Genomic DNA, 13,357 nt, shown 5'->3' on the forward strand with positions numbered 1-13,357 from the left:
TGACAGGGGACCGCCCCCCCACCAGGACACACATTGGCTGTGAGCACTGATTGGATGCTGGTTTTCCCAGCATGCTCCTGAGACTGGCTTCTGGGGAGCTGTACACCTGGGCTAAAAGTTGGACGGTTCCTGCTGAACTGACCATTTTCGGACAATGTTTGGCCCATGTGTACCTAGCTTTAGGGAATGGAAGACAGGTATTTTAAAAATTCTAACTCCCAGGAAGTGGCTGGGGGATTTGAATTTTAGCACCCCAAAAAATACATGTAGCAATAACTCACGGTGGAGCTGCTGGTTTAAAGCGGGCTGTTACCGTCACCTTCGTTACCTCAATTTCACCAGAACCGGGTCTAGGGTCCCGTTGAGCTTAATACCAGACAATGTAGGCATCAGACACTTGAGTATCTTTTCCAATGCTTTAATAAAGTGTAACTGAAGGAAGTAGCGGGAAAGAGGTAGAAGAAGAGTTGCAGGGAAGTTCAAATACCTTTTCTTAGTGTAGTATTATGAATTGGAATCTTGTAGATGAATGTACTCTCCTTTTAGAGCTGAATCTTTGCCCGCCTGGATAGGTTTCTTTCACTAACCTAGCAGCCGGTACATAGCACGAACAAAAGTCTCTGCCACAGACTTGAATGGAACAGAAACCCATACGATCCTGTGCCACAGGATGTAATGGTTTACGATGGATAGCAAACACAGCACTAGAACCTTTAAGCCGACCTGGCAGTACTATGTGGTAGGTTAACTTTAGGATGCGTCCTCCAACTGAGTCACCAGGCCTCTCTCCAGACCAGCACTCTGCATGATCCTTCCATGACGGTCCTCCCCTGGGATCTTCTCAGTTGTCCAGCTTCTTCCCGTAGGACAGACAGCCCAGGACCCTTCCCTCGCCGCTGTGGTAGGCCCCAGACAAGCTTCTGGGCCCACCCACACGCTGCAGCAACGTGGTCCTCCCAGTCGGAGGACCACACAGTAGTACTCCTAACACATACCTGTCGGCCAGGAGGGCCAGCAGGTGGAACAAAAAAGGACCCTAAAACATGGCGTCTGTCCCATAAATACCCTCTCCCAGAATGCAACTCGGAGGACCACCTCCACCGAGTTATCTCCGAGACAGAAGAGCACTCATACGCTTTAACGTGTTGCCTTTCCAGCACCGACCCATGGCGACAACGACACCAACAGGCACAGTATGAAACTACATGCAACACAGCCAAACTGGAACAGAGGCTAAATCTGACTATGTACGAAACAGGTAACCCACTACATTTACCTATAAGCGGTAGATTGAAAATCTACCAGCGCTACACACACAAAACATATCCATGTGCTCAGATCCACAGGGATAAAACCAGAATACATGACATTGTAGGACTTAAGCCCAGATTCCTAATACTCTCCCATTTACCACACATTACCCTCCCTCCAAAAACTTAATAAATGACTCAAACTAGTTCTTGGAGTAAATGGCCTTACGGTCTTATTTATTAAACTTATAAATTAACATAAATATAACATAAATAACCATAAACTTTCATAATAACTTTATTGGGGTAAATGTAAGAGCAAACAACTATCACCATGGTCACTGCCAACAAATTCTTTTACTTTGAACCTACCAGTCGGCAACCCCTGACTCGGAAGCAGTACCCCAACTTCCCAGTGACCTAACCTTTTACCTCCTCCAGGTTAACCCTTCATAGCCTGAAAGTACCCAACATCAATCCCCATCCTTCCATGGATGGGTACCAGCAAAACCCCCCATCCGATGGATGGGTACCATAACACAACCCCCATCCCCTGGATGGGTACCACATGTTTCATACATGTAACGTAACTAATCCTATTCCAGGAAACCAAAAAACTGCCACAGCACGCAAGGGGTAACCCCTTACCCTTGCGCGCACCTCCACACCCTCAAACCTCTCTGAATCCCTTCTTGTAACTTCACAAGTTTGTCCCTCGGAAGCCTGCACTCCATCCTCATCGAGCCTATCTCAATGCCCAGAAACGTGATACTGCTGGACCTTCCGTTTTTTCCGGGGCTAGTGGAACCCCAAATTGTTCCGCCAGACGTTGCAGCGTCCCCAACAGCACAGCACAGATATTGGAGCCCGCTGGGCCAATGCATAAAAAATCATCCAAATAATGAATGACCTAGTTGATACCCGCAACACCCCGAACAGCCCATTCAAGGAATGAGCTGAACGTCTCGAAAAGAGCGCATGATATAGAGCATCCCATGGGCAGGCAACGATCCACGTAGTAAGCCCCCCCCCCCCAATTACAGCCTAGTAGCCTAAAACTGTCCGGATGCACAGGCAGTAGCCGGAAAGCCGATTCGATATCCGACTTTGCCATTAAGGACCCCTGCCCGTACCTCCGAACCCATGCCACCGCTGCGTAAAATGATGTGTACGTTACCGCACACTCTTCCGGTGCAATTGAGTCATTAACCGACCCCCCTTTTGGAGAAGAGAGGTGGTGTATGATTCTAAACTTGTTAGGCTCCTTTTTGGGAACAACTCCCAACGGGGAGACCACTAAATCTGGCAGCGGCAACTCCTTGAAAGGGCCCGCCATGCACCCCAACGAAACCTCTTTCCCCAATTTTTTGGAAACTACCGTTGAATGCAGCAATGCTGACCTTAGATTCTTAGCCTCTGGCGGTACTGTTGCCAAAAAACACGGATTCCGAAAACCGCTCGTAAAGCCTGCTTCTAACGTAGCAGCCGCTGCCCAGTCGGGGTATCTACTAAGGAAAGGACGCATCCTTTCCACCCGCACCGGAGTCCTCCCTCTTACCCAAAGCATCTCCGGCATGACCCTTTCCCTTTTTAAAACACTTGGACAGTGCATGAGATCCCCCGCAGCCTGAGCACAAGTGTTTGAAGCGACAGTTGGATCCAAATCTGCAGGTGCCCTCGTTGAACTGCCAGCAATAACCCCATCTTTTTTCGGTCGGTTGTCCTGGAGCTGCCGAACCTCCGACCCCTGCCTGAAAAAACTGATTCGGGGCCCTCGCCGCTGTCATCAACCTCATCCATAGGCTTATGTCCTTATGGTCCCAGCGCAGAGTCGGTCTTACTGCCATCCGTTGACGAAATTGCTCATCGTAACGTAGCCAAGCCATGCTGCCATACGTCCTGTAGGCCTCGCTAATGGCTTCTAGATAAATGAATAGTGCTGAGCAGTTCTCGGGGGCCTTTTCACCTACTAAGCTTGCCAAAATGGCAAATGCCTGTAACCAATTGGAAAATGTACGCGGAATTAAGCGGTACCTCCGCTTTTCCTCATCTTCCTTCTTGCCCTCAACTGGTTTCAACCTATCCAGGTTGAATTTCTCCAACGGCAATAACGTGAATATCTCCACGTATTCGCCCTTTCATATCTTTTCTTTTATCTCCATCTTCAAATGGGCACCCAAAGGGGCCTCAAAACAGATGTAAACTTCACTTCTCGCCGCGTCTGCCAACCTAACTGAATCCGTCCTTTTATCGCCCGTCTTCCCTTGATCCCCCGGAGTCGTAGCCACGGCCGTTGGGTTGGGAGACTCCACAACAGCCGTAGCATCCACCACAGGCATCACAGGTATATCGCCCGTGACTTGTGTGGCATCTACCGTCCGCGGGGGGGTTTGCGCCGTCGTCCATGCACTCGCAGGACTCGACCCGTGCTACCAGTTCTTTCAGCCCTACTAACAGTTCCTGTAGTCCCTCGTTCCCAGACAGGGGCCCCACCGCTGGCGGTGTAGCTGGGTTAGTCTCAGCTCCCCCTGACCCTGCTAACCCCCCTAGCCCTGCATGCCCCCGCCCCAATGTGTACCCCGCCCCAATAAGTTATGCAACAAAGTTGTAACGGAATTTGAGGAATCGCACTCACCGGGCTGCCCAGGACTGGGCCCAACAGCCGCCACTCCTGGAACCACCGCCGCTGGATGTCCTTGTTCTTCGCCTCCATTCGACCCGGACAGTTCTCCTTCCAATCGACCATTGCTGTGCTCGTTCCTGTTGACCCCCAGATGCAGCCGCTCTGGTTGCCACGGGTCTGCGGTGCTGTGCACGACTTTCTCTCCCCGTATTACCGACCCGTTGCCCCTCTAGATGAACTCCTGCGTCGACTACTTTGTGGGGTACGTGTCGCCTGGCTGCTTCCTGCACTCGTGCCCAACCTTGCATTTCTCACTGACCCTCTCCTGTGTTGCCCTGAGCTGCTGGCCGACCCTGCCATCTGTGCTGTCGCCTGGAATGATGAGCCCCGCTCACGTGTGTCATGCCTCCTCTCCTCCCCTGCCGACCCATCCATTTGTTCAATGCATCTGCGATGGGCGGGGGGGGAAGAGCCACATGCTATGCTAGGCATTCTTCCCACTGTCCCTCTGCCTCTGCGACTGGCCCCCCTCACCTCACCAGGTCTGTTCACTTGTGTCCCTTGTATGCTGGGGGTCTGGGGATCACTCGAAGCCACCTGCCTCCGCCCTGTACGAGACGCTCCAAGGCCCGATTCAGGGCTAAATCTCTCAGGCAGACAGGACCGCCGCGCACGAGATGTGGATGCCCCCCCCCTCACTCACCGCAGCTCCATCCTCAGATAAAGCAGTAAGCTGCTGCTGCAGCCAGTCCGCGCCATGAGCGGCAACCACCGCTCGCAATTGAGCTAAAAATCCCTCCATCGCCGCCATTCTACAGTAAGGTAAAGTGGAAATGAAGAGCGGCGAGGTGCTGCGTCTAATCTTCTCCTCCACCGCTCTCCGACTGACGTCACTTCCCCCCGCCTGCTTCACATGTCCCAACTCTGACCTGCACCAGCCCCTCCCCTTCTCTAAAAGGGGAAATCTCCTACTTAAAATGGCAACTGTGCTGTCCAGCACTGTCATGCCGTCCCTGCGCCCATTGTTTCACCTTAGCTCCTGGACTCTCTTTAAATCTCTATAACATATATAAGCCCAAAGGTTACCAATCTGCCAAAGCAGCAAACACAGTATCAATCAATTGATTAGGACACAGGTAGCCCCAGCAGAGAGCCACAGTAAGGGCCCTTTAACACTAGGAACTACATGTGCTTCACATGCAGTTCTGTGCAGTGCGATTTCACCGCATGCACTACTTTTTGAAATGCACGGCAACCAAATCAAATAAAACTTTTTAACCATGAGATCCATTGCGGGCAAACGCCATTGCATTTGCAAACTGCATTTGGGGTGTCGTTAATGATGCACTGACCCTTACAGCAGGTTACAAGGGCAGTGCAATGGGAAGCCGCACGGAAACGTTGCTTTCCCGAACCACATTCTAGTGTGAATGATGCTAGAACTAGGAAGCAGTCCTTGCAGCCTGGGACGGTGGAGCAGCGAAATGTCTTAGGGCCCGTTCACATTGGAACATAGGGCAGCACAGTGGTGTAGTGGTTAGCACTTTCACCTAGCAGCAATAGGGTCGCTGGTTCAAATCCCGACCACGACACCATCTGCCTGGAGTTTGCATGTTCTCCCTGTGCCTCCGTGGGTTTCCTCCGGGTACTCCGGTTTCCTCCCACACTTCAAAGACATGCTGGTAGCTTAATTAGACCCTGTCTAAAAATTGGCCATAATATGTGTATGTGTATGTGTTTGTAAGCGAGTCGGGACCCTATGGGGTAAAGAACCACGCTATGCCGCAGATGGACACTGGTGGCAAAAAAGTGCCCTGAGGCGATTCAGTTCACATAGGTAGCGCTATACAAGTCATTCATTCATTCAAGAAACCTAGCATTCCCTGAGTGTTTCCCGCACTGCCCTTCTGATATGCAGCGGGTGTCAACGCAAAGCTCAGGAAACCCCAAATGCAGGTCGCAATTGCAGTGCGTTTGCCTGCATCAGATCCCCATGGTATTTCTAAAAGTAGTGCATGCACTACTTTCAGCGTGGTGCAGTGTGATTTCATCCCATTTGAAATGAATGGGCTGAAATTGCACTGCACTGCACCCAGATCACATGTGAATCACACAGGAACATATAGCACATTTCTGTGTGACTCATAGTGTGAATCACCTTAATTTGTAAAAAAAAATACAAAGAACCCAGTGCAAAAAGAGCCTCCAGTTGTAGCATAAAACAAAGAATTTTTCACAAATAGACAAGCGATCAGCCTATCGCAGATTGACAGATGGGTTGGCTTTTTGTCACTCCAGATGGACGTCCTATATGACGTCCTTCCCTTCTTGGCGCGCAGCATGGTGATTGGTGGTCAGTCAGGGCACCACTGATCAGGGTAAAGAGCCAATGACATTGGTTCTTTACCATGTGATGAGCTGTGTCCAATAACAGCTGATTACATGTAAACAAATGCCAGTTATCAGCATTTCCTTTCCTCAGTGTTGTCACTGTCTGAAAAAAGGAAAGCCGATCGGCTTTCCTGTGACAGGGGACATTTACAATAATAATCAGGGCACTGATTATCAGTGCAGCCTCATCAGTGCCCATCAGTGCAGCATATCAGTGCCACCTTTATCAGTGCAGCCTCACCAGTACCCATCAGTGCAGCCTCATTAGTGCTGTCCCATCAGTGCAGCCTCATCAGTGCACCCTATCAGTGCCCATCAATGAGGGAAAAAAAATTACTTACTTGAAAAATTGTATACGCAGAAATGAAGATGAGGGAAGATGAAAATACTGCATGGGATCAAAGGGATGAATCAGAAGAGCCAGCCGGATCACACATAGAGACACCACTTGGAGCTGAATCGTCAGCTGCTGTCAAACAAAGTCCCGCCTCATGGACCAGCTCCTATGATAGACCTCACACTAGGTCAATTTCCCAGCATTCTACCAGTGTGCTGTCTATCATAGGAGCCGGTCCAGGAGGGGGGCTTTGTTTGACAGCAGCTGGCGTTTCAGCCCCAAACAGTGTCAGTGGGAGATCCTTTCTGCGTGATCTGGCCGGCTCTCCTCCCAATTCCTTCCTGTGATCCTTGTGCAGTGTTTTGTTTTCATTTTCTGGTAGAAGCAGTGCAGCCTTTTTACAGGGCATCAGAACGGCCCAGGGGGCAATTGCCTCCCTGCCCCCCAACACAGTCTGCCCTGCCTTTATTCTATAGTTACATTGGTCCAGCTTGTCACAATGTAAGTATGTATATGAATGTCATATATTTTTTCAAAGAATACAAGGCATTTTCTGATCGGACAAGGTGGAGATAGTGACTTCTCCTCCCCTGCTCTTCGCCCCTTCCTTCTCAAAGCGAGCAGACTGTCTGGAGACTGCACTGTCCACTATTAACTGTTTCCTGTGCGGACGAAAAGTTCAGGGAAGCAGCACTGAGAAAGAAGGAGCCAACAGCATTGAAAGCTGTAAATTGCAAGTGCTGGGGTAAATTTTTTAACAAATCGTTTACTGGGGAATGTTTATTTTATTGTTCTCAGTGTGTTAAACTAAAAAGACCTGCAAGTTTAATACTACTTTGAATTGCATCGGATAAAGCTCCCATGCCAAAAACAATTGTGCCTATTTGTTTGACACTGAAAATTCAAATGTAGAGCAATAAAGAAGCATAGTTGGACAAACCCTGATAATTTGAAAAAAAAAAAAACACAAGACACAGAGCAATAAGCAGGTATTTTAGGAGGTTGCTCACTCTGACCCTTTATCCTTCCAGAGGCCGGAAGGAGTGGAGAAATGTAAAGGATCCATTGTTACCAAAAACTTCATTCTGACTGCTGCTCACTGCTTCCACCTAGATGATCAAGTACACTATGTCAGTGTGGAATTAGGTAAGTGATGCTGTAGAAGCTGCCATTGTGGCAACTTTATGTACAAAATAAATAAAGGAGAACTTCAGTTAACAACCTTTTTGGAAGCTCCATTTGATAGAAAGAAATAATCTTCAATGACATGTGGGCCCTTTAAAGGAAATTAAGATTGGCCACACATTTACAGTCTGAATGTACTAGCTCCTATAAAATTGGCCAAAAAAATACACTGAGGTCATGGCTCTGCTTAGACCACTCCAGGTCCTACACACCAAACCATGTCTTTATGGACCTAGATTTTTGCACAATGACACAATCATGCTGGAATAGAAAAGGGCATTCTTCAGTACAGAAGAAGTATTAAATGCCTGGTCATCAGTAGTCACTAGAGGCAACAGCTGCGTTTATACTTCCATCTACCTAAACTGAACATTGACTGATTGCTCAAATGCATATTTGGTAAATCTGTGTTTGTCACCCCTGTTTCAACTCCATCTGTAGCCATGCTCACATTATTTCCATTTTTATTTAGCTATTAAGTCTTACCTAAATTATGGGTTCCCTTATCTTTGCAATTTTGGCCTTTTGGTCCGCTTGCAGTTTGATTGTGGTGTGAAAGTTTTGCTCTGCTAGCTGTGTGCCTAATATTACCTCCTGATTGATTAATTGCCAGATTCAATCCACACCCAACACAGTATAAAAACAAGGCCTTCTTTATGGTGGAACATATACAGGGGGCTGCACATGCAGGCGGTTCTTCCAAAGAAGTGGGGTTCTTTAACCACTAAGCCACCGCCCACCGTCATATGACGGCTGGACGAGGCTTCTGTTGTTCTGGGAGGACGTCATATGACGTCCTCGCCCTCCCGAGCCACTAGGGGGCGCGCGCACGCGTGCCCACTGCGTCACTCGGGACCCGGTGCGCGTGCCCGGTGGCCGCGATGTCCGCCGGGCACCCGCGATTGCTGGGTAACAGAGCAGGAGCGTGGATCTGTGCATGTAAACACAGATCCACGTCCTGTCAGAGAGGAGAGAAGACCGATGGCGTGTCCCTTGTACATAGGGACAGCGATCGGTCACCTCCCCCAGTCAGTCCCCTCCCCCCACAGTTAGAATCACCTCCTTAGGTCATACATTAACCCCTCGAGCGCCCCCTAGTGTTAACCCCTTCCCTGCCAGTCACATTTACACAGTAATCAATGCAATTTTATAGCATTGATCGCTGTATAAATGTGAATGGTCCCAAAAATGTGTCAAAAGTGTCCGATGTGTCCGCCGCAATATCGTAGTCACAATAAAAATTGCAGATCGCCGCCATTACTAGTAAAAAATAAATAAATAATAAAAATGCTATAAATCTATCCCCTATTTTGTAGACGCTATAACTTTTGCGCAAACCAATCAATATACGCTTATCGCAATTTTTTTTTACCAAAAATATGTAGAAGAATACGTATTGGCCTAAACTGAGGAAAAAATTTGTTAAAAAAAAAAAAAAATTGGATATTTATTATAGCAAAATGTAAAAAATATTGTGTTTTTTCAAAATTGTCCCTATTCTTTTGTTTATAGCGCAATAAATAAAAACCGCAGAGGTGATCAAATACCACCAAAAGAAAGCTCTATTTGTGGGGAAAAAAAATCATAAAAATTTAATTAAGGTGCAGTGTAACATGACCGCGCAATTGTCATTCAAAGTGCGACAGCGCTGAAAACTGAAAAATGGCTTGGGCAGGAAAGGGGTGTAAGTGCCCTGTATTGAGGTGGTTAAATAAGTGGCACTTCCACTCTTGCACTTCAGCCATTTGCACAAAGCAAACCACAGCAGACTGCAGGTGACCTCATTTCCAAATTAACTCATCTTCCTCTCTGAAACATGCACCCTTTACCTCTCCTCCTTTTCATAATTGCAGCCTCTCTCCTCAAACTCTTTTTTCTTCACCCCTCTTCTCCACCCCACAATCTGTACATATCACCCTCACTTCTCCCCTCCCCCTATTACTGCACTCATCACCTCTTTCTAACTCTAAGCCCACTTGCTAACAAACACCCCAGGATACTGAAGCATGTCCCCTCATACAAATCGTATTCTCATGTTACCTCCCTTACTCTTCTGCTTCTCCTAACCGCTGCAGATATTTCCCCAAACCCTGGGCCTCCCTTATTTAACTGTACCCAACACACCCATCACCATCACCCTACATGCCAGCCGCCCCCTCTCCTGTGCCCTCTGGAACGCCCGCTCTGTCTGCAACAAACTCACCGCTGTTCATGACCTCTTTGTCACTAATTCCTTTAATCTACTTGCTGTCACCGAAACCTGGCCCCACGAATATGACACCCATTCTCCTGCTTCCCTCTCCCAGGGTGGCCTTCACTGGACTCACTCCCCTAGGCCTAATGGACGCAAGGGAGGTGGAGTGGGATTCGTCTTATCCCCCCAGAGCACCTACCAGGTTATTCACTCTCCTCCCTCTCTTTCCCTCTCATCATTTGAAGCTCACTGTATACGTCTATTCTCTCCAACTTCCCTAAGAATTGCTGTGATCTACCAGCCCCCTGGACCATTATCGACTTTCCTTGATGACTTTTCTGCCTGGCTACCCTACATTCTCTCTTCGGAAGTTCCCACAATCCTTCATGGTGATTTCAACATCCCTGCTAATACAAACACTCCTGCTACTTCTAAACTTCTTAATCTAACCTCTTCATTTGACCTGAAGCAATGGGTACAGGCTTCTACTTACTCTGATGGCAACACCCTTGACCTTGTATTCTCCTACCTATGCACTCCATGCATCTTCTCAAACAACCCTTTTCCTCTCTCCGACCACCACCTTATTAGTTTCTCTCTCCCCCTGTCTTCCACCACCTTTCCCTTCAATCGCCTAACCATCACTCGCAGAAACTTTCGCAACTTCAACTCTTCTCTCCTCTATTCTGCTACTGACCACCTCTATGACAAAATATCTCTCCTGTCCTGCCCCAACCAAGCCACTTCCATTTACAATAAATCCCTGTCCTCCACCCTGGACAAGCTCGCTCCCCTCACTACACGCAGAATCAGGCCTCAACCCCTACAACCCTGGCAAACAGATGACACTAAAACTCTCAAAAAACGTAGTCGCGCTCTTGAGCGTCTGTGGCACAAGACTAATGCCGCATACACACGGTCGGACTTTTCGTCTACAAAAGTCCGACGGACGCAAGCCGGCTGACAATCCGATCGTGTGTGGGCTTCCCCGGACTTTCAGTGGACTTTTCCAGCCGCAAATCTGACGGACTTTAGATTTGAAACATGCTTCAAATCTTTACGTTGTAACTACGCCGGACCCAGAAATCCGCTTGTCTGTATGCTAGTCCGACGGACAAAAACCCACGCTAGGGCAGCTATTGGCTACTGGATATCAACTTCCTTATTTTAGTCCGGTGTACGTCATCACGTACGAAGTCCGTTCATTAGAAAGTCTGCCTCAAGTCCGCCAAAAGTCCACCAAATGTCCGTCGAAAGTCTGTCGGACGGGCTGTCGGACTTTTGTAGCCAAAAAGTCCGACCGTGTGTACGCGGCATTAGGCTCTCAAAGACTTCAACCAATACAAATCTGCCCTCCAAAAATACTATTCTTTCCTCCACACTGCCAAGCAGACCTATTTTACAACTCTTATTAACACCTTCTCATCCAGTCCCCGTAAACTCTTCTCTACCTTCAACTCTCTACTTCATCCTCCACTGCCTCCACCCACTGACTCACTCACTGCCCAGGAGATTGCTAATCACTTCAAAAACAAGATTGATAAATCCGTGATTAAATCTCCACTCTACAGGTATCTTCCCAGTTAAGACCCCATGTCAACAGGTACAACTGACACTCCCCTTATTCAAATCTGCTACTACAGACAAATTTGCTAAACTCCTTTCTTTTTTTTTTTTTTTTTTATTTCCACATCAGTAAACAGTGTTTGGAGGGCTAAATCAGTTTGATGTTCATTAACTGTCGCCTTCTCGTATTCACATCATAGTGGATTATACTTTTTCTCATTGCTTTTTATATCGCCATCATGACCAACGGATTCCATTACGCCTCTTTACCAACAAGTCCTCTGTCCCTTCCATCTCGTAAGCCCCACTAACTAGGACTCGATAACCAAGGGGACCCATCCTTTTCCAACTCAGTTTAGAGAAAGAGGGGACCCGTAAGAAGGAAGAAAAAGGACAAAAACACCAACAAAAAATACAAGAAGAGAGGTTTGTAAAAATGAACTTGTGGGCTCCCCGTGCCCATCTTCTACTGACCCAGCCTGTATTGTGTACCAAATTACCTATGCCCTAATAGCCCGATTCCCCCCCCCCCACCTACTCCCTATATATTTAACCTATACCCTACTAAGCTATATATTTAACTAAAAATGTTCATATCCAGAAACACTTTATTATAGCATCCTTTGCCTGCAAGGATACCAGTTGCCTACATACCTATATTAAGCCCATCCCTCAGTCTATTCCCTGTCTATGCAGATCCCACTATTAATGACTCTTCACTTTCTCTATCCACATCTTCCACATGCTTTCAAATTCCTGAAGATTGCCCCTTTTTATGTACTCCATTCTTTCCCTACCCAAGGTTTCATTCATTGTAGAGATCCAGTCTTTCACGGTGGGGGGCTCCTTTACCTGCCATCTAAGTGCTATCAACTTTCTAGCCTGAAACAGGGCCCGCGTGACAGCTAAGGTAGTACTCAACCTTTCTCCCATCACTCTTCTATGCCCCAGAATACAAACCAAGGCCTCGTTTGCCACTGTCGTACCGAAAATATTTCCCAGGTTCCCAGTCACCTCCTCCCAGTATCTAAACAGCTTGGGGCACCTCCACACCATGTGAATGAGATCTCCCGTCCTTCGACACCTGGGGCAGTTGTCATTGGGCCTTCTCCCAAATTTAAAAAGTCTTTTAGGAGTATAATAGGCTCTGTTTAACAGCATTAAATGTGAGAGTCTCTGTGAAGGGGTCACAGAAACCTGCGCTCCCAACTCCAAAATTCTCGCCCATTGTTCCTGGGTCATTCCTCCCACCTCCTCTTCCCATTTGGCCTTTACCCGAAGGAGTATTTCCCTGCTATTAACCGATTTGCTTAATTGGTCATAAATTCTTGAAATTACCCCTCTAGTGGGAGCTAAACTCCTTTCTAACGTCCACCTAACCACCTGTCCCCTGGACCCTATCCCCTCTCAAATACTACGGTTGCCCTCTGACTCTATCCTGCACTCTCTAACCCACATCTTCAATCTCTCCCTCACCTCTGGCATTTTCCCCAATGCTCTAAAACATGCACTGGTCACCCCCATACTTAAAAAGCCATCCTTGGACCCTACCAATCTTAACAACCTACGCCCTATCTCCTTGCTCCCCTTTTCCTCTAAACTCCTTGAACGCCTGGTTTACAACCAACTGAGTGACCACCTCATTAAGAATAACCTTCTTGATCCCCTTCAATCTGGATTTCGCCCTCAACACTCCACAGAAACTGCTCTTTTAAAACTCACAAATGACCTACTAACTGCAAAAACCAACGGACACTATTCTGTACTCCTACTTCTGGACCTTTCAGCTGCCTTTGACACGGTTGACCACC

General features: G+C 47.8%; 1 protein-coding gene across 7 annotated transcripts in view; it reads left to right on the forward strand.

The window, feature by feature from the left end:
• The window catches only part of LOC141107591 (complement factor B-like), a 216,902-nt gene that overhangs the window by 115,290 nt on the left and 88,255 nt on the right, over positions 1-13,357 (forward strand). For all 7 annotated transcript variants that reach the window (XM_073598436.1, XM_073598440.1, XM_073598442.1 and 4 more), the window contains one exon: positions 7,633-7,747. In XM_073598436.1, the coding sequence (XP_073454537.1) occupies positions 7,633-7,747 (115 nt within the window). The remainder of the gene's footprint in view (positions 1-7,632; positions 7,748-13,357) is intronic.

This window comes from Aquarana catesbeiana, linkage group LG09 (genome assembly GCF_042186555.1).
Source record: "Aquarana catesbeiana isolate 2022-GZ linkage group LG09, ASM4218655v1, whole genome shotgun sequence".
In the NCBI taxonomy this organism is placed as follows: domain Eukaryota; kingdom Metazoa; phylum Chordata; class Amphibia; order Anura; family Ranidae; genus Aquarana; species Aquarana catesbeiana.